The sequence below is a fragment of the Staurois parvus genome, unplaced genomic scaffold (assembly GCF_062004578.1).
Source record: "Staurois parvus isolate SC_StPar_1 unplaced genomic scaffold, SC_StPar_1.0 ptg000031l, whole genome shotgun sequence".
Classification (NCBI taxonomy): Eukaryota; Metazoa; Chordata; class Amphibia; order Anura; family Ranidae; genus Staurois; species Staurois parvus.
In genome coordinates this window covers 5,654,372-5,676,220 of record NW_028317827.1, presented here as the reverse complement: position 1 = coordinate 5,676,220, position 21,849 = coordinate 5,654,372, and the positions used below count along the sequence as shown (strand labels likewise).

Sequence of the window (21,849 nt, the reverse complement as noted above, 5' to 3'; positions counted from 1 at the left end):
AATATGTAAAAAGAAAATCAAGGCCGCAAAAATTGAAAATGAACGACAGATTGCAAAAGATAGCAGGACAAACCCCCAAACATTCTTCAAATATATTAATAGTAAAAAGGTCAGGTCCAAGCATGTAGGCCCTTTACAAAATAATCTAGAGTGGGTGACTGGGGACAAAGAGAAGGCAAATTTATTAAATTCCTTCTTCAACTCTGTGTATACAAAGGAACATGGAGGAGCTCTTGTCCATAATGGGTATGGTATTGAAACAGCACCAGATGATCCACATTGGCTCACAACTGATATGATCCAGAAATATTTAAAAAGAATAAAGGTGAATAAAACACCTGGAGTGGATGGCATATACCCACAGGTCCTTAGAAACAATGGCTTTAAAAAAATGACAGAGCTCAATTCTTTAATTTTTAGGGACTCTGTAATGACTGGCATAGTACCACTGGATTGGTATAAGGCCAGTGTGGTGCCTATATTTAAAAAGGGGTTAAAATCTTTACCAAGTAATTATAGACCTGTTAGTTTAACTTCTACAGTTGGGAAGATACTGGAGAGTTTATTAAAAGACCATATAGATGATTTCTTGCTTGAAAAAAATGTTTTAAGCAACAGACAGCATGGATTCATGAAAGACAGAATTTGACAAACAAATCTGATTTCTTTTTATGAGGAGGTGAGCAAAACCTTGGACAGAGGGGTGGCTGTGGACGTGGTATACTTGGATTTTGCAAAAGCGTTGGACACAGTTCCCCACACACGGCTAATGTGTAAGGTAAAGTCTATGGGCTTGGAAAAATTTGTATGTAAATAGATAGAAAACTGGCTAAAAGATCGAATTCAGAGAGTAGTGGTTAATGATTCATACTCTGAATGGTCTAGGGTTGTCAGTGGTGTACCCCAAGGTTCAGTGTTGGGATCCTTACTTTTTAATATACAGTATTTATAAACAATATAGGGTCTGGGATTAAAAATACCGTTTCAGTCTTTGCAGATGACACCAAGCTCTGCAGTGGAATAACGTCCTTACAGGATGTCTCTAACTTACAAGTCAACCTCAATGCACTGTTTAATTGGGCAACTATTATTATTATTATTGTACAGAATTTATATAGCGCCAACAGTTTGCGTAGAGCTTTACAATATAAGGTAGACAGTACAATTACAATACGTTACAGTACAGAAGGAATAGGAGGGCCCTGCTCGTGGAGCTTACAATCTAAAGGAAGGGGGAGGTGATACAAAAGGTGATAGCTGCGGGGGATGATCTGGCGGAGGTGATTCACGTACAGTTCTTAGGTGGTGATGGGGTAGGCTTCCCTCAAGAAGTGAGTTTTCAAAGATTTCCTAAAGGCAGACAGGGTGGGGGCTGACCGGACATACTGTGGTAGGGAGTTCCAGAGGATGGGAGAAGCTCTGGAGAAGTCCTGGAGGCAAGCGCGGGAGGAGGTGATGAGGGAGCTAGAGAGGAGGATATCATGGGAGGAGCGGAGTGGGCGATTTGGGCGGTATCTGTGGATGAGGTTGGTGATGTAGCTAGGGGCAGTGTTGTGGATGGCTTTGTAAGCTGTGGTTAGTATTTTGACTTTTATACGTTGGGTTAGTGGAAGCCAGTGGAGGATTGGTAGAGAGGGGCAGCAGTCGCTGATCGGTTGGTAAGGTGTATGAGTCTAGCAGCAGCATTCATAATAGACTGAAGGGGGGATAGCCTGTGTAACGGTAGACCAGTGAGGAGGGAATTGCAGTAATCGAGGTGGGATATAACCAAGGCGTGAATAAGTTGTTTTGTGGTGTCATGGAAGCCATGGGAGGTTATCAATTGGCCCAGGGAGGAGGTATAGAGAGAGAAAATGAGGGGCCCAAGAACAGAACCTTGGGGTACCCCAACAGAAAGAGGAAGCGGAGCGGAGGGGGAGGAGTTGTATGTGACACTGAAAGTGCGCTGAGAAAGGTAAGAGGAGAACCAGGAGAGAGCAGAGTAACGAAGGCCGATGGAGTGGAGTTTACTGAGGAGGAGCGGATGGTTGACTGTGTCAAAGGCAGCGGAAAGGTCAAGGCGTATGAGTATGGAGTAATGGCTGTTGGTTTTAGCAGTTAGTAGGTCATTAGTGAGTTTTAGTAGGGCAGTTTCTGTGGAATGTTGTGGGCGGAAGCCAGACTGTCGGGGATCAAGAAGGTTGTTGTCGGTGAGGTAGCAGTTTATACGGTTGTGAACAACACGCTCGAGAAGCTTGGAGGCAAACGGGAGCAGGGAGATGGGTCTTAAGTTATTCAAACAGGTGGGGTCCAGCGAGGGTTTTTTGAAGATGGGGGTAACCAGTGCATGTTTGCGTGGGGAGGGAAAGGTGCCCATAGAGAGTGAGAGGTTGAAGATGTGGGTTAGAGAGTTTAGGATAGAGCAGGAAGGAGGCTGCAACAGTCGTGAGGGGACAGGTTACAGGGGACAGGTGGTGAAGTGAGCCTTTGAAAGGAGTTCGGTAACTTCCTTGGTGGTAACAGGGTCGAAGGAGGAGAGTGTAGTGTTTGGTGTTGGGCCTGGTATGTTGGTTAGAGGAGGAAGCTTGACACTGGAGATCTCATCACGAATTGTGTCAATCTTCTTCTTGAAGTGACTGGCAATCTCCTGTGCAGTAAGTAAATTGGTGGGTGGAGGCAGTGGGGGGTGGCGTAAGGAATTAAGGGTAGAGGAGAGTTAACAAGGATTGGATGAGAGGGTCTTGATGAGAGTGTTATAGTAGGTTTGCTTAGCAGCGTGGAGGCTGGAGTTGTATTTGAGAAGAGCAGATTTGTAGAGGGTAAAGTCTATCAGGGATTTATTTTTACCCCATGCTTGCTCAAGAGTGCGGCTGCGTCTCTTGAAACTTCTGGTGTCATCTGTTTGCCAGGGTTGTGACAGGCAAGGCCTGGTTCTGTGTGTAGAAAGAGGACCAAGAGCGTCCAGGGAGGATGATAGCTAGTTGTTGTAGGCAGATGTGGCCAACTCTGGGCAGGACAGGGGTGCAATTTCATCATAGAGGCGCTCAGTAGCGGAGTGGAGAAGGTCAGGGCTGAGGTGATGGAGGTTTCTACAGGTAACGGTTTGCTGGTTGGAGGCATGGGAGGTAGGAGGCAGGAAGAGTGTGCAGCTGATAAAGTGGTGATCAGAGAGAGGAAAAGGGGTGTTAGAGAGGTTACAGGGCGTGCATAGGTGGGTGAATACAAGGTCAAGGGTGTTGCCATTGAAGTGGGTGGTGGATTGTGACCATTGTGTTAGGTTAAAATAGGAAGTTAGGTTGAGTAGTTGAGAGGTGGCAGGGGTATGAACATTGACTGGGATGTTAAAGTCACCAAGGATGATGGCAGGCACCTCAGAGAGGAGAAATTATGGTAGCCATGCTGAAAAGTCATCGAAAAAGCGTGAAACTGGGCCGGGATCCGGTAGATGACAACGATCCTCAGACAAACAGGAGAAAAGAGACGAATACAGTGCACCTCAAAAGAGCGGAGGGACAGAGATGGAGGGGCAGGAAGAACCTGGAACGTGCTTTGTGGGGAAAGATGAAGTCTGACTCCGCCCCCTTTTCATCCGCTGGGTCTGGGCGAGTGAGTCCAGAGGAGGCCGCCATGGGAGAGTGCAGCTGAGGAGACAGTCGAAATCCTGGAGCCAGGTTTCAGTAATCGCAAGAAGGTTGAGGGCGTGGGAGAGGAAGAGGTCATTGATAGTAGAGAGTTTGTTAGAGGCTGAGCGGGCATTCCAGAGGGCACATAGGAGGGAGGGGTTGGTCCGTGAAAGGGGAATTGAGATGAGAGTGTGAGGGTTGCGGCTGTGGCCAGAGAGGGGAGGCTGCTGCTTCTGTGGGTTGGAGTTTGATGGTGGAGGGCCAGGGTTTGGGGCAATGTCTCCAGAAGTTAGTAGTAATAGGAGGGTGAGGGAGGTGAGGTGGGAGCGAGATTTATATGAGGGCAGATACCGCAGTGCTTTTGTAGCGGTGATATTATGTGGACCAAGAGAGAGCAGGAGATAAGTACAGTGATATTGAGACTATGTGACAAATGAGATTTAATGTTGATAAGTGTAACGTTATGCACTTGGGGGCTTAGAATATGCATGCATCATACATACTGGGGGGTACAACTGCGATTTCTAAAGCAAGCAAAATCCTCTCTTGTATTAAAAGAGGTATAAACTCCAAAGAGAGAGATATCATATTACCCCGGTACAAATCATTAGTAAGACCTCATCTGTAATATGCAGTTCAATTTTGGTCACCAATTCACAGAAAGAACATTGTGGAACTGGAGAAAGTACAGAGAAGGGCAACCAAACTGATAACAGGCATGGAGGAGCTCAGCTATGAGGAAAGATTAGAGGAATTGAATTTATTCTCTCTTGAGAAGAGGAGATTAAGGGGGGATATGATCAACATGTATAAATACATCAGTGGTTCATATAGTGAACTCGGGGTAGAGTTATTCACCCTGAGGTCATCACAGAGGACAAGGGGGCACTCTTTTCATCTGGAGACAAATATTTAATCTCCAAATAAGGAAAGGTTTCTTCACAGTAAGAGCTGTCAAAACATGGAATAGACTCCCTCAAGAGTTGGTTTTAGCCAACTCAGTAGATTACTTTAAAAAAGTCCTGGATTCTTTCCTAGATACACAGAATAGAACTGGATACTAACTATTATAGGTAAAGTTGATCCAGGGAATATCCGATTGCCTCTCGGGGGTTCAGGAAGGACTTTTTTCTCCTGCAGGAGCAAATTGGATCATGCTTTGCTGGGGTTTTTTGCCTTTCTCTGGATCAACTGTGGGTATAGGATTATAACTTTTTTTTTATAGTTGAACTAGATGGACTTTTTTCAGCCAGACTAACTATGTAACTATGTAATTGTGTAACTATGTAATATTCACCAATCCAGAGATTTTCCCTGATGTATTTTTTTTTTGTATTTTTTGTCTGATAGCCAACATCCATTCAGCCCACTTCCTCTGAGCCCAGGTCACACTGGATCTGTCCCCAGTCTGTGACTGGACAGTGAAAGGAGAAGCAGCACAGTGATGAGCCCTCTACATCTATCAACATGCTTGTCAGCACATAAAGTAATGTGGTGCTCTGTGTGCTGCTTTTACCTCTCAAAGTTCAACTCTGATGTACAGAAATTGCAAGAGATACCAGGTCAAATTAAATTATTACAATGCTTACATTAAAAAAATACATTTAATGATATGTTAACCATTACAGAGCTGCATTTTATGTTTATGTAAGGCGTTCTGTGATTGGAGGGGGGAGACTGTGATGTTCTTTCACACTTCCTTCAATCACAGAATTCCTTTCATTCGTTGAAAAGAATACAATACATTTTTGGAATGGACATGCTACAGAGGAAGTGACCCACTGTGATATGTCCACTTCAGCCAGAAATGTAAGTTTCAGTACTGGATGTTCAGTGCGGACTGTACTGTATGGGGGGAACGAACGTAAAAATATTACATAACGTGGCAGCAACCACACATTGCACTCACTTCTTTTATTTTTACAGTGCCAATGCCCAATACTCTTTTGCCTGGAGTTCATCTTTAACCGCCTCTCGCCCGCCATAGAAGGAAATGACGGGCGCAAGGCGGTTCTCTCGTTCTGGGAGGACATCAAATGACGTCCTCCCACTCTAATCGCACGTGTGCTGCTCCGGGGGGGGAAGCGGATCACCAATCAACGGAAAGAGCCGCAGACGTCGGCTTGGTCATGTGATCAGCTGTGTCCAATCACAGCTGATCACATGTAAATAGGAAAATGCCGGTTATCGGCATTTCTCTCCTCACGAGCTGTCACGCTGACATCTCGTGAGGAGAGCCGGTAATTGGCATTCCTCAGAGGGGACATGTACACTGATCATCAGGGCACTGATGATCAGTGTAGCCCTAGCCGTGCCACCTGTCAGTGTCCATCAGTGCCAGCTGTCAGTGCTCATCAGTGCCATATCAATGCCACATATCCGTGCCTACCAGTGCACATCAATGCAACATATCAGTGCCCATCTGAGTTGCCTTTCAGTGTCACCTATCAGTGCCAGTCAGTGCCACCTATCAATGCCAGTCAGTGCTGCCTATCAGTGCGCATCAGTGCCGCCTATCAGTGCGCATTAGTGCCCATCAGTGCTGCCTAACAGTGCCACCTAACAGTGCCAGTCAGTGCCGCCTATCAGTGCCATATATGAGTGCTGCCTTACAGTGCCCATCAGTGATGCCTGTCAATGCCCATCAGTGCCACCTACCAGTGCCTGCTCATCAGTGCCCATCAGTGCAGCCTATCAGTGCCCATCAGTGCAGCCTCATTAGCGCACATCAGTGAAGGAGAAAAATCACTTATTTACAACATTTTATAACAAAAACTAAGAAATTTTTTTTTTTTTCAAAATTTTCAGTTGTTTTTGGTTTGTTTTAGAAAAAAATAAAAGATCCAGAGGTGATTAAATACCACCAAAAGAAAGCTTTATCTGTCTCAAAAAATGATAAAAATTTCATATGGGTACAGTGTTGCTTGACCGCGCAATTGTCATTCAAAGTATGACAGCGCTGAAAGCTGAAAATTGGCCTGGGCAGGAAGGGGGTATAAGTGCCCGGTAGGCAAGTTGTTAAAGGAAACCTGTACTGCAGAAGTGTAGAGGCTTCTATTGCCTTACTCTCCTTTGGCAAATGCTAGTTTCTGGGCTTTAATGCTGAATCACTGAAACACATATTCAAAAGCAGATTTGGCTTCCTTCTGACTTTCTAATCTGCATGCTTGTTCCAGGCCAGTCACACAATGTACTGAAGCCAGAGATAGCCAGTAATCTAGCATTTCCAGAAATAATTCCTCAATGACAGTTGCATGTTTTTCTCATGATTGGTTTACGTTAAAACTAAGATAAATGTCCATATACAAAAAGGGTTAAATAGCATTATTGAATCTGTAACTACAAATGAAATGCCTTTTTGACCAAGATACACAAAGAGGTTTTTATTAATCATCTTCTTCCAATTTCCACTTATCTGTCATCTGATTATTGCAGAGAGAATGTGGAATCTCGGCTACAGACCTTCCTGGAGGAGAAAAGTACATTATGTCCCTTTTTTGCAGATATGGTCAACCTCGGTGAGTAATTCATGAACTGTTTTATTCTCTGTACATGCTTTGCATGGCTTGTCGTGTTGTTTCCATGTACAGTAGGCTGTTACATTGGGATGATCAGAAAATGACATTGCTGTGCTATATGGCCAGTCACAGAGGTCACCCAAGGGCAGATGCCTGTGTAAATGCTGCAGGACATTTAATTTAACAGTCCATAGATTCAGGAATCTGCTAGGAACAAAGTACTGAGATGAACAGAATGGCAGAAAAAGCTACTTGTCAGTCAGGGCTGAAATGAACTGAAAGCAGTATTTTATCAGACATTAACATCCAGCGTTCTCTCCGGCTCCAGTGAACACCGCTGTGCCTTTTCAAGAAGACTTTTTCTGAGGGAAATATGTTGGCAACCTTCACTCACCTTCAGAAAATTCTATTTGCCTGGCTGTCATACCGTGCTATCAGATAAATTAAAACAAATGTAAAATTATAAAAGATTAAAAAATAATGACCCAAAGGAAAAAAACATAATTTTCTGTAGAAGTGACGGTCTTCTTTCTATAGCTTTTCTCCATTGAAGTTAATAGATTTTTGCTAATATCTTGGAGCTGGACTTTAATCTTCTTATATCTTGCCTTCCATGGTTCCTGCTCTCTCCTCTTATCAACATGCTAATGAAAATGTAAATTAAAATCTTTCAGTTTTAATTTCATACCTTATTTTAGACCCAATGATATAGTCTTTGGGTCTCTGAGCATGTCTATGAAATGCATGCAGATCATGGCTGATGGGAGTTGAGGGGCCAACAGGGTGCTGTACATACCTTCCTGAAAACATCACAGCTTCCTTCCAATACTTCTCCCAAGAACCCTCAACACTGATGCAAGCAGTGGGCTGGCTCTTGGGAGGAGTTATGCAAATCTAAAAATGCCTTGATGGTTGGATGTCAGTCCTCTAGACTGACATCCACCCATCCTAGGCATGCTGCATTTGCATGTGCTGCTATACCTCTGTGAAGGAAAGAACTGAAATCCAAAAATGAAAGATGGTGGCCAGGATGGACTCCAGACAGGAAATTAGGTGTGATCTATCTGAATTGCTGTGACTTCTAATGCACACTGTGAGAAACTTGCAGTGTGAAGTGAAACCAGAATTAGCAATTCCAGTAGAGGAGAAGAGCCTGTAAAGTTGTCCAAGACTGAAGGGAAGGCCAGAGCTTTAACCACTTGTTGGTAGTAGCTAGGGCTACAAGGGAGATTTTTAGTAGCTCAGCGGTGATGGAAGGAATGACTCCCTAAGGAGTAAGCTACATTCAGTAAGTGGCCTTTTTTTTCCACTGAGCACTGCAGTTCAGTGCTTATCGAATCCCTGTTAAGAAAAAAAGTGAACTGTGAAATCACAGCACATGAGTGCACAAGAGTACAGTAATGGACTAACGCCAAAAAGCAAGTCCTCTACTCCTGGACCCCCCCCCCCCCCGGGGGTAGTACAAGTCCCCTGAAAGTGGCAAGGTACAATGGTCCACCTAGGTTGAAGCTAGGCACAACCCATTCCTTAGGGACCCACCAAAGCCGATCCTCAAAATATTTGGGGAGAGCTCTCCCAAAGAAAGACCCCCAATGGGAAGAAAAAAAAGATCTGAAAGACACAGATCTTCTCCCCTGTAAAACCTGCTCCCTTAGTCTCTGTTAGTGAAAAAAGAACAAACCACAGATGCAGGTTTAAATATGTGCATAAATTAATAAAAAAGTACACAAGGCAGGCCTTCTGACCACCTTAAAAATTGATGTGGACTAGCCTTAAGATCTTCCTAAGTGATGAGTGGAAGAAAAGCAATAAATGATGAGACCAAGTGCCAGTGAAACTTATTGTGGTCTCAAACCCATAGTGCTTTTCTGGCAGTCCTAGGATGCCACCTCCAGAGGGCACATCTCCGGGAGCACCTTGTATGTAGCATGCTGTAGTATCTTGTAGCAATCTATTACAATTAGAATGGAGCACTGTGCAAGATTGATCGCTACACCATCCTATATGTGTAGTTTACCTTATAGGGAGCCATTAGTTCCATCTGTTGGTCAATAGTAGTGTTCAATTACTGCTTCTAGTGATTCATTGCTAACAGTTTTAGTAGAATGGTTGGGCTACTAATAAATGTCTTTGTAATTATAGTGTAAGTTGACTGCTAGCAAGAGGCTAAAATCAATTGTCCAGGGGTCTCCAAACTATGGCCCTCCAGGTGTTGAGGAACTGCAAGTCCCATGAGGTCTTGCAAGACTCTGACTGACATATGCAAGACTCCAAGAGGCAGAGGCATGATGGGACCTATAGTACTTCAACAGCTGGAGGGCCATAGTTTGGAGACCCATAGCCTAAACCCAAGCACAGGTGAATAAATCTCTGGTCCTGACATGTCAGCAGTCACTACTACATTTGCATACAGAAATCACAGTGATTCTAATGGGATAACTGTCAAGAAGCAGTTAAAATTCTCAGTAGCACAGAGATTACATTAAATTACTAACTGTCTAAATCAGAAAATTTACTTATTTTATCTTAGTCTGAATTCTATGTACATTAACCCACTGCAGCCAGTTTCTGGAGAGATACACACATGTGGTTGGATCTGATTCTTTAAAGAAGAGCTCCCACTTCATATTTTGATCTGTAGTAGGGAAGGGGGCATCTTGTCCAACTTTCTAGTGGGGCTTTCAAAGTTCATACAGTAGGAGCATGGAACAAAGTAATACAGTCTCAATACAGTAAGCCTACCCCACCCTCACCTAATGGCCATTCTCCCTCATTCCTCCCACCACTTCATTCCCACCACTTCATTCCCCTCAGCCACTTCCTACTGTACCACTACCCCCTCCCTCCTAGATTGTAAGCTCGAAAGAGTACCCCTCGTACGTTGTTTGTTATTGGTGTACTGTGCCATGTATTGTCCCCCCTATATTGTACAGCACTGAGCAAACCCTTTGGCGCTATATAAACTCGATGTAATAATAATAATACAGTTACTTTTTAATTGAAATGAGAGTTCTTCTTTAAATCCATCCAAACTCCAGGAGAATTTTAAATTATCCCTTGCAGTGAGGCTGCTCCTGCACTGCAAGAGTTAATTGCTTGTTTTGTTTAGGGGACAGGAGAAACCATTTTTACTTACCTGATCCTGCGCTCCCCCAGCAGGCAGAGCTCCCCCACAACCTGGCTGTGCATCTTCCTTTTTCTTTTACTGATGTATTGCTAATGAATGCTGGATCCATACTTTCAGGTCAATGTCTGATTAGTAGCTGTGAGAAACACTTAGAGGGAGATTTATTAAAATGAGAGCACTCAGAAACCACTGCAGCCGTGCATGGTAGACAGTCAGCTTCTAAGTTCAGCTTGTTCAATTAAGCTTTGACAATAAAACCTGGAAGATGATTGGTTTCTATGCAGAGCTGTATCAGATTTTGCAATATGCAATTTTAGTAAATAAGCCCCTTAGATACATTAGGCTTTTTCTATGTGAGAGACAACAAGGAGCCTTCAGTGGGTGTGTCTTAGAATCTCTCTCCTTCAATGCAAATGGAGAGGCATAAAAGGTCCCCAAATTTCCAATAAAATACCAACTCCTGTTCTACAACAATTCCTTTAAGATGATAACTAAAGCTCTTAGCTGCTTAAATTTGCTCCTTGTATGACTTTCAGGGGCTAATTAATAATAGAATTAAATAGATAAAAATAGATAAAATCTATAAGTTGGTGAAGTTATCTAAAAATACCTTTCACTTGTTTATATTTCCCTTAATTAAGGCACAATCTGGTCAATCGCGCTAAAGGGACACTAGGACAGGTCACAAACCTGCATGTACAGCCTGTCTAGGCTTATTGCAGGAAGAATAGTAGTGATAGAGTGATAGTTGCAAGTTTTCTTACCTTAGTATATGATACAGCAATCATGTGGACATCAAATAGAAGTGAGGTCATTGCCTAATCTGACTAAAGATGGGCATATAGGCAACTGTCATCTCATGTCTTTGAGTAACTTTAGGCATCTTTCATTCATAGATTATTATATATAAATCCTTTTCTGAGCCAAGTGGACAATGCAACTAGGAAGGGGGTAGTGTACTTATATTCATGTGCCAGGATGGGAGAGTATGAGCTGAAAGTGACAGATAAATAACTAGAGACTGTATAGAGCTCAGATTTGTGTTATCACTGCCAGATTCAGTGTTTTACATATGAGTGGGAACAATAGTAGAAATTTGTAAATACTTATACATCCAATTGGTTACTGGTCATTGCAGAAAGATAAAGGCAACTGTGGGACTCATTTCCAACATTTTTAACAAATACTTTATTTGTGATGCTTTTTTAGCAGTCATTGGTGAAGAAATGTTTACAGTGGGATGTCACTGCAAAGCTCGGCTGTCACTTTGACAGCAGGTGTAACATGTTTACTTCTTTATCTGGAGCTGTTAGCAAATCTCAATACACAGAGCCGAACCCATCTGGGAAATTTACTCTGCTGCCCTGCTGATTATACCAGGAGATACATCTCTCCTGATTTAATCTGTAGGCCTGGGATTTATAGCCTTGCCTTCAAGGCAGTTACCAGGCCCCCCCTCTTAGAACCCATAGTAGTCCCACTACTGTCTTTACCCCCAATGTGATGAGTGTAAAAAGTTCAAACAGGTCAAAAATTCCTTTGTCCAGAATATTTTTTCTTTTCCTTGTAGAATTCATCAGTGTAGTGAGTGATCGAATCCCTAGATGGGGAAAGGGTAATAATTGTTCCTGATTTGCCTTTAAAATGGCCATCATGCTAATGCAAAGACTTTAGTCCTTTCAGAGTCACTGACCTGGAACAAGTATGCAGACCAGGTGTTCTGATTTTGTATTTTCCATTGAAGGATTTCAAGGGCTCTCTCAGCATATGACTACCTTTTGAAGTAGCAAAGGCTAAACACTTAAAAGTCATCCAGGCAACAAGCATTTCCTGTGCGACACACACTTTTTGAAGGTTTTTGGATACCTTAACTCTAGGAAGACCACCTATTTAACTATTACAAATTAAATGCTAATGAACTTTTCTCATCCAGATGAAGTAGTCCTCCAACTAAGGCTATCACATTCATTCTCACTATACTGAAAAATGTAGCTAAACCATACTGAAAAGCCCTAGACCTATAACATTGAAAAATCAAAAACTCTCTATAGGAATCTATTCTATTCATTTTGACCATTCAGTCCCAAAGAACCATTTAGCTTCTTTATGCAACAGAATGTTACTTTGATCTTCCCCCCCATGCTGTCTCCCCTTACTGTCTTTTATACCATAACTCTAAACAGGGGCGTATCTACCACGAGGCAAACAAGGCGTTTGCCTAGGGCAGAATGTTTTAGGGGAGCCACGCTACTCCCTGGCAGAAGGGACACACAGAATGATCTGATGCCCCCCAAAAAGGCCACTGCAGCGCTGCTTTACTCATAGACAGTAATTTAGCTTCGAGTGTCCCGGCCGAGACCCGTTTTCACTTGTTCCACCACTGGCGCTAGGTTGTCTCGTGGTTGCTAGGACTGCCTGGCATCTAGCAACCAGTGACATCACATCACCTAATGCAGAGGGAAGCCGAGGCCCCAGCATTCAGAGCAGAGGAGGATTTTACTTCCTCCTCCTCCGCTGCTAGTGGTTAGCTCTGCCCACCTCATCCAGCATCTGCAACGGCATTGCTTAGAGGGAAGGGAACTGGATTTGAGTCTCAATTGAGACTCAGTTCCCAATTTTAGTTTTGCCTAGGACAGCACAAAACCAAAATATACCATTGATTCTAAATCTTCCACAAATCACTGTCACAGGTATTCTGAATGTCACTACTAAACTGTGAGGCTGAGATCAGAGCCTCTTGGCTCTTTGAGATCGAATGATCACAGTGAATTCAATGCATTCATCTAGAGTAGGGGTCAAACTTTCAAAGCAAAGCAAAGGGCCAGTTTATTGTCCCTCAGACTTAAAGGGGCTGGACTGTGGTCAGTAAGAATAGAAAATGCCCCAGCATCAGTGCCAGTTGACCGTGTCTAAGACATGGTGGTCAGTGGGAGTAAATAAAATACAGTGCTTGTGTTCTGTAGAAGGAGGAATAATGCTCCATCATTGGTATTAGTTGGAGGAATAGTGCCTCATCATTGGTGTCAGTGGGAGGAATAGTGCCAAATCGTTTATCTCAGTGGGTGGAATTATGCCGATTGTTTGGGTCAATGGAAGGAATGGCCCCTTATTGTTGGTGTCATTGGGAGGAATAGTGCCTCATATCTGTAATAGGAACAGTGCCCCAACAGCAAGCAAAGGGCTGCAGTTTAAAGACTGCTGGCTCTACAGGGTTGGGGGTGGTGTAGGATTTGTAAACTTCCATTTCAACACATTAATAGTCCTTTAATTTGAGAAACTTGTAGGAGAAACTTTGTCCCCCAAAGTTTAGTTAGACATCACTAAGCTAAAAAATGTTGGAAAGCTATAAAACGTCTTAGTTTTGATGGCTAGAATCTGGTCACTGTGGGTACCTCTACCTTATTTCTTGTTTCCAGTTTCATGAAGCTGGGTAAAAAGTTGCCACCTATGACAGCCGGTGATTTCTCATCTCCTTTCTGTCCAGTTACCATTTACCAGGGGAGTTCAAGTCAAACCATGACTTTTGAGTTTATATAATAAAAAACAAAAGGTGTGGAGACTGCATTAATTCTTCGTCATGCTGCATCTATAGAATTATCCCAGCATTTAATTGATGCCTGGAAAGCTTTGGCTTTAAAAGATTTTTCAGTACGCCTGAACCATCGCAGGACAGCCTGCTTCACTTGTCATCAGTGCTGTAATTCTGACCGACAAAGAACTCTTTAGGGGCCCAAACAGGTGGATATAACTCGGAGTGAGGTCTGGTCTGTAAGGGGATGTGGCAATACCTCCCAGCCGAGGTTCTGTAATGTGCTCATAGTTCGATGAACAGTATGAGCTTGTGCGTTCTCCTGGAGAAACAGGACACCCTTAGTGATCAAAGCAGGATATTTTTTTCCACATCGCTCAGAACACAACAGTAATATTCACTGTTGATTGTGGCACCACGGGGTAGAAAATCTTGGGAACCACCACAGCCGGGATCGTCACAGAATGCTGTACGACTATCTTTGAAACATTTACACCATTCAAATGTTATACTGCAGCTGAGCGTATCATCATCGTACTGTGCTTGAAGTCTTCTGTTGATATCTGTGGGTTTTACGCCTTCGTTCACAAGAAACTTCATCATCACACGCTGTTCCATGCACACACTAACACTGTTGTCTGCCATCTCGATTAACGGTCTCTGTACAGTGGCCCTTGACATTTGTGCCGCCTATCAGTAACAGGACACACTTGCCACTTACTACTGTGTGTAGTATTTCCACGCTAGCATCCCTTCTTATATCTGTAAAATTAAAAGTCCCGCTTTGACTTGAACGAGATAAAATTAAAAGCGCAAATTCTTCAAGACCAGCCTTTCCCAAACAGGGTTCCTCTGGAGTTTTTTTAGTGGTTCCTTGAGCAATAAGCAAATTATGTCTCTCATATAGGTAACCACTGACAACAATAATCTTTTTCTCTATCTGTAAGGGAAAGATTCTTACCAATGACCACAAATGTAAGAAGCATTCTTTCCACTGACCATCACACTAATGTGCTGTGAGCTGTAGATACAACACAATGTGCTGTGAGCTTTAGATATAGTCATTTATTAGCAGGGGTTCCCTGAAACTGGAAAGTAATTTGAAAAGTGTTCCTTCATGGTGAAAAGGCTGGGGAAGGCTGTTCTAGATCATGGAAAATGAATCCATCATCAGTCTTGCAGGCCATGTATTTTCTGCCGCTTCATATTGCCCCATTTTCACTTCCCAGCAGTAGAATAAATTCGACATGTACATGAACCAGTGCTAACCACATAAATGAGGAATAAATAATGCTTGACACACAGTGAATTGAATAAGGAAATCATCCACGGAACACAGGGAATATTAGACATTTGTAGAATGGGATCTACAGAAAAAAATTGACAGTCATATACAAGAGCAGCAGCAGCATAACAAAGCATTGACTAGGGACTGAGGGGAACACCTTGTTAGTACAGCAATAGTGACAGCAGGAGAGAATTCTGATCAAGCAATTTATAGGAATATATTCTGTTACTGTGCAGTGATGTTTTATACATGGTAGAAATTTTACTGCTTATAAACGCCATGTAGCAGCTGTTCCGCCAAGGGATGGATTATTTTGTAGGTATTAAGACTAAGGCAGTCCATACATGATACATTTTTTTTTTGTTCAACCAGCAGGTTGAATGAAAAAAAAGTTAATATTCCCCCATCAACACATATAGTGGTGATAGGGGAATCCTTCCCACTGTGCCACTGTGTTCTCTCTGTGGGAAGTCTTCCCTGTCATCAGAATACAGTGATCAGTGTTGCCATCTATAGCTGGCAGCACTGATTGTTCAGGAAAAACCCAACAGGCTGCTCGTACACAAGTTGATATAACCAACCAGCCTATACATGGAACAAAGTTTGGCCAGTCCCTGCTGAACAAGCTGGAATTCAATCCATATATGGCCAGCTTAAGACAGCATCATTTGAAAAGGGGTTACAGACACTAGTCTGGCCATTTTTGTTGGATTGAGCCACAGCCTTATGTCTGTGGTGTCAAACCGGCTCCTGCCATTCCACAACTCTCAGCAGGGACAATGTTTGGACCAGTCCTACTTAGCAAGCTCTACTTCCTACTGCACTAATAAAGACTACCAAGGTTGTCAGTGCTGACTTTGTAAACTCTTGGAGTGTGCTGTAAATTTGCCGTCCCAAAGTTGGACTACTGCCTGCCTGTCCTAATATGTACAGACTGGAGAAAAGGAAAGGGGAGATATGATTAAAACTGTTAAATACCTCGAAGGAGAAAATAAGTTTCAAGAAGGCAATATTGTCAATATGAAACCAATATCAAGAACACAGGGGTTTCTTTAATAAGGCTGGTTCACTCAGAATATCGTGCACTTCTGCATAGAAACCAGTTTCCAGTTTTTATTGCTAAAGCTTAATTGAACAAGCTGAGATTAGAAGCTGATTGGCTAGCATGCACATCTACATGAGATTCTGAGTGAATTAGCATTAGTAAATAAACCTCACAAAAACTAATAGGAGGAAAGTTCAAAACAAATCTTAACAAATCTTAGAAAGTAGTATTTTCCAAAAGTGTAGTTGATGCTTGGGATAGACTTCCAACAGAGGTAGTGAGTCAAATATTTTATATATATATATATATATATATATATATATATATATATATATATATATATATATACAGTCAGGTCCATAAATATTGGGACATGGACACAATTCTAACATTTTTGGCTCTATACACCACCACAATGGATTTGAAATGAAACAAACAAGATGTGCTTTAACTGCAGACTGTCCGCTTTAATTTGAGGGTATTTACATCCAAATCAGGTGATCGGTGTAGGAATTAAAACAGTTTGCATATGTGCCTCCCACTTGTTAAGGGACCAAAAGTAATGGGACAATTGGTTTCTCGGCTGTTCCATGGCCAGATGTGTATTATTCCCTCAATATCCCAATTACAATGAGCAGATAAAAGGTCCAGAGTTCATTTTAAGTGTATTTGCATTTGGAATCTGTTGCTGTCAACTCTCAAGATGAGATCCAAAGAGCTGTCACTATCAGTGAAGCAAGCCATCATTAGGCTGAAAAAACAAAACAAACCCACCAGAGAGATAGCAAAAACATTAGGCGTGGCCAAAACAACTGTTTGGAACATTCTTAAAAAGAAGGAACGCACCGGTGAGCTCAGCAACACCAAAAGATCCAGAAGACCACGGAAAACAACTGTGGTGGATGAGCGAAGAATTCTTTCCCTGGTGAAGAAAACACCCTTCACAACAGTTGGCCAGATCAAGAACACTCTCCAGGAGGTAGGTGTATGAGTGTCAAAGTCAACAATCAAGAGAAGATTTCACCAGAGTGAATACAGAGGGTTCACCACAAGATGGAAACCATTGGTGAGCCTCACAAACAGGACGGCCAGATTAGAGTTTGCCAAACGACATCTAAAAAAGCCTTCACAGTTCTGGAACAACATCCTATGGACAGATGAGACCGAGATCAACTTGTACCAGAGTGATGGGAAGAGAAGAGTATGGAGAAGGAAAGGAACTGCTCATGATCCTAAGCATACCACCTCATCAATGAAGCATGGTGGTGGTAGTGTCATCGCGTGGGCATGTATGGCTGCCAATGGAACTGCTTCTCTTGTATTTATTGATGATGTGACTGCTGACAAAAGCAGCAGGATGAATTGTGAAGTGTTTCGGGAATATTATCTGCTCATATTCAGCCAAATGCTTCAGAACTCATTGGACGCCGCTTCACAGTGCAGATGGACAATGACCCAAAGCATACTGCAAACGCAACCAAAGAGTTTAAGGGAAAGAAGTTATGCAATGGCCAAATCAATCACCTGACCTGAATCCGATTGAGCATGCATTTCACTTGCTGAAGACAAAACTGAAGGGAAAATGCCCCAAGAACAAGCAGGAACTGAAGACAGTTTGCAGTAGAGGCCTGGCAGAGCATCACCAGGGATGAAACCCAGCGTCTGGTGATGTCTATGCGTTCCAGACTTCAGGCTGTAATTGACTGCAAAGGATTTGCAACCAAGTATTAAAAAGTGAAAGTTTGATTTATGATTATTATTCTGTCCCATTACTTTTGGTCCCTTAACAAGTGGGAGGCACATATGCAAACTGTTGTAATTCCTACACCGTTCACCTGATTTGGATGTAAATACCCTCATATTAAAGCTGACAGTCTGCAGTTAAAGCACATCTTGTTTGTTTCATTTCAAATCCATTGTGGTGGTGTATAGAGGCAAAAATGTTAGAATTGTGTCAATGTCCCAATATTTATGGACCTGACTGTATATATATATATATATATATATATATATATGAAACAAGACTTGATACCACTTTGCTTTTTTTGTGCCAGCTTTCATCCATGTTTCTATGCATGTCCCACGACTGGTGGATTATCAAAAGATTAAAATGGGGCAGAACAATTCTGTTCATAGTAAAGCAGGACATACTATAGTAGAATTACGTACAAAAATTTCTGTTTTTGGAAAGTTTGTTCGATTTTCTAGTGGTTAGCAGGGTCAAATTAACATTCATATTCAACCATAGTAAGAAAAAATTGTGAGGTAGTAGGATTAAAAATATTTCTTGGAAAAAGTTCTATCTGTGAATGTTGTGTTTTTTGCAGATAAAATAGTATGAACAATCATGCTTATTGTAATGAAACCTATCTATCTGGGATTACAGCATATTTGGATGACATTTTAAGGGTTTTTGAACAATTATGACAAGAAAGAACGCTCTAAAAATATTATGACAAGAATATTCATACAGATATTCCAATTAATATTTCTCCTTGCTTCTGGGACACTAGGACCAAAAATTAGAGGAAAGATTTAATGAAAACAGAAGACACAGACAACTATAAATACCTGACAGATATTCTAACTATTGTCCATCCTAACAAAATGTATTTGTTGCTGTGTATTTTTATTTGGGAGATATCCTATTACTTTTTTGTCCCTCTGACCACATCACAGGGACAGGAAGTAGGGGGGAAATCTCCACAATGGGGGACATTGCAGGAATAAAAACCTAACGGAGGATCTAACCTTCCTACACTCTATCCAAAAGTAAACAGAATTGTGCTGGAAATGGTCTTTTAAAGATAGGTTAACTTAAAAAAACAAATCCTAGCCCTGTTAGCTATTCTAAGCTACCCCTCACCCACCCCCCCCAGAACAGGTGCTCACTTTCTGACAATGGCGCCCTCCCAAGGCGTGGTGATACCCTCTCGTTTCCAGCATTACTTATCCCTACACAGTAACTTCCTCTTGACTTTTAGTCTGCATTCACACTTGAGCATTTGTAGCTCAAAGATTGAAGCTCCAAAAATGCTCAAACTTAAAAAAAAAAATCGATTGTTCTCTATGGTGCCTGTTCATGTGATCATGTGTGAACAGGCACCATAGAGACCAGTTGATTTTTTTTTTAAGTTTCAGCTTTTTTGGAGTTTCAAGCTACAAAACACTCAAGTATGAATGCAGCCTTATTCAAATGGTACAGGTGCAGCTTATTCAAGTTAGTATCAAATAAGACTCCTGAACTGAGATTGTGAACACGAGAGGCCACCATGGTCTGAAAAAGGTAAGACTATGGCCTGGATAGCCGTGTAATTGGCAGAACAGATTAGCTTGTTGGGAAGAAGGGATTTTTTTTTTATTAAAGTGAACCTTTCCTTCAAGCCTGTATAAATGTATTGTTTTTCCATTGTAACATGGAAATGTTTTGGATTCATTTTGAATGCATCTGCTAGGGAGACCAAGCTATGTGCTAGTAGGCTGAAACATTCTGAAAGCTTCTGTGTAGATAAAATGGATTGAAGAAGTTAACTTGCTTAACCTCGGATGTCCCAGAGGAGCCACCAAGCTCCTCTCTTCCCTGTTTTGATGATCCCGCTGGCAGTCAAGAACTTAATTTTTCACTTGCCATTTAGTGATAAAACTCTCTGTTTGGAAGCAGAACAGCAATTATCGGAGGAACGAGATGGGTATAAAGCATGCACAGTATATCCCATCTGGCAGCTGAGGGATGATTTAAAACACAGGATTTGTGAACTGCGGCATGACTCTCTCCACCAGTCTGAAATGGAAAATGACTTTGATCCGGAGAATATAATCCAGCAGGTTAGTATTTTACCTCTATTTCCCCAACAGTACTTATGTGTTTTTCTCTTATCACTTTGCATAACTACTATGATACTTTAGGGTTGAATGTATGAAAATGAATAACAATTTAGAATAATATCGCTCATACTGGTGAATAAAAAGGCTGTTGCCGTGCAGAACAGTATTTTATAACTCTCTAGGCCTCGAGAGTCACAAATCACTGAAATGCTTGTAAGACCCAGTTGGGTTTTTCAATTCACATCTGTGGAGCAGATTATAGGTTAAGAGACAATGTTTCCAACTTAAAAAATTGCAGGTTTTGACTCGTCCATGAGTCAGTTTCTCAGCACAGCCCACCTCCTTGCACATCGTAGCCCTCATCTACTTTAGGAGTATTTTATTAATCTTTGTGCTGGCCCAGCTCCTCCACCCCCTGTCTTCTCCCTGCATAACCTTTTATGCCTCTTCGGGGCATGGAGTGAAGGGGAAAACTATAGAGCAGCCTTTCTCAACCAGGGTTGTGTCGAACACTAGGGTTCCTCCAGAAATTACTAGGGGTTCTTTAAGCAATGAGCAACACCACAGCTAAAATGAGTAACCACTGACACCAATAGTTTTTTTAAGTTATCTCTAAGGGTGCGATTTTTCAAAATAATATAAGGAGTATTCTTTCTACTGACCATCACACTAATGTACCTTCAGCTGTAGATCTAGCAATTATTAGCATCGATTTCCTGAGTCCTGAAAATTATTTTAAGAGCTCCAACATGTTGAAAAGGTTGGGAAAGGCTGCTATAGAATGTAACTTGAGTCACAGCTTTGAGTGTGCTGGTGCTGACGACATCAAGAGTGGTGAGCATTCTCTATAGTTGTTTGCAGTCATTCACCTTCTTGTTCCTGGATCTCTGTGAGTCCCGGTTCACACTGGTGTGACTTGTCATGTGACTTGAAAGATCAAAGTGGCATGACAAGTCACACTCTATTTTTGGCCATGAAACCATTCAAATGAGTACAACCCACACCAATTTTTAAAAAGGTTCCTGCACTATTTTTGCGATTTCATGTGCGACTTGCATTTACATCTGCCAGCAAGCTGCACATGAAGTAGCACTGATCAGCGGCTTTGAAATTGCGCTAAAGAAGCGCAATTTCAAAGCCACATTTAGTGTAAACCTGGGCTTAAATTTGTTTGCGGAGGTAAAGAGCCTATTAACACCTACTGAGCTGGTGTCCATGTTTTAAAGAGGTTTTTTGCCATTGCAACCACTTGAGCAGTTTGCAGAACCGAGCCAATATTACATTTTATGTGTATACGAGGTGGTATCAAAAGGTTTCAAGACTAGTTTTGTAACATGCCAACAGATGGAAGCACAAGGCTTCACACACAGTCACAGGGAGCACCACCCTTCATAAGTCAGTATGCCATACGACATCATCCTGTGTACATCGGGGGCTGTGCAACTGGTGCTATTCTGACTATGCAAGTTACCACATGTACTATTTCATCATGGACAGCAAGTTAGAACAAAGAGCAAACGTGAAACTTGGCAAATCGCTGAATCTCTGCAATGTTGACAAAACAGCGACCTTTGGGCTTTATCTTCATCTTCGGGAACAGGGCATTTTCGGGGGTTGAGCTCGTTGCAGGTCTTCCTGATCTTTTGTCATCTTTCAGTGATGTTCTTCCACTGTTGAAGTGTGCGTGCCACTCAGAACACCTTGAATGACTCATTACAGCATCGTCGTAAACTTGCCGAATCATTTCAAACGTCTCTGTGGCAGATTTGCCCAGTTTCACGCAGAATTTCACGTTTGCTCTTTGTTTTTACTTTCTGTTCATAATGAAATACCAGATGTGGTAACACACATGGTCAGAATTGCACCAATGTACACAGGATGATGTCTTTTGGCACACAGATGTATGAAGTTCGGT

General features: G+C 42.1%; 1 protein-coding gene across 2 annotated transcripts in view; it reads left to right on the top strand.

The window, feature by feature from the left end:
- Positions 1–21,849, top strand: part of CCDC148 (coiled-coil domain containing 148) — a 309,952-nt gene that overhangs the window by 145,490 nt on the left and 142,613 nt on the right. For both annotated transcript variants that reach the window (XM_089659739.1, XM_089659740.1), the window contains exons 5-6: positions 7,038–7,120; positions 19,771–19,934. In XM_089659739.1, the coding sequence (XP_089515865.1) occupies positions 7,038–7,120; positions 19,771–19,934 (247 nt within the window). The remainder of the gene's footprint in view (positions 1–7,037; positions 7,121–19,770; positions 19,935–21,849) is intronic.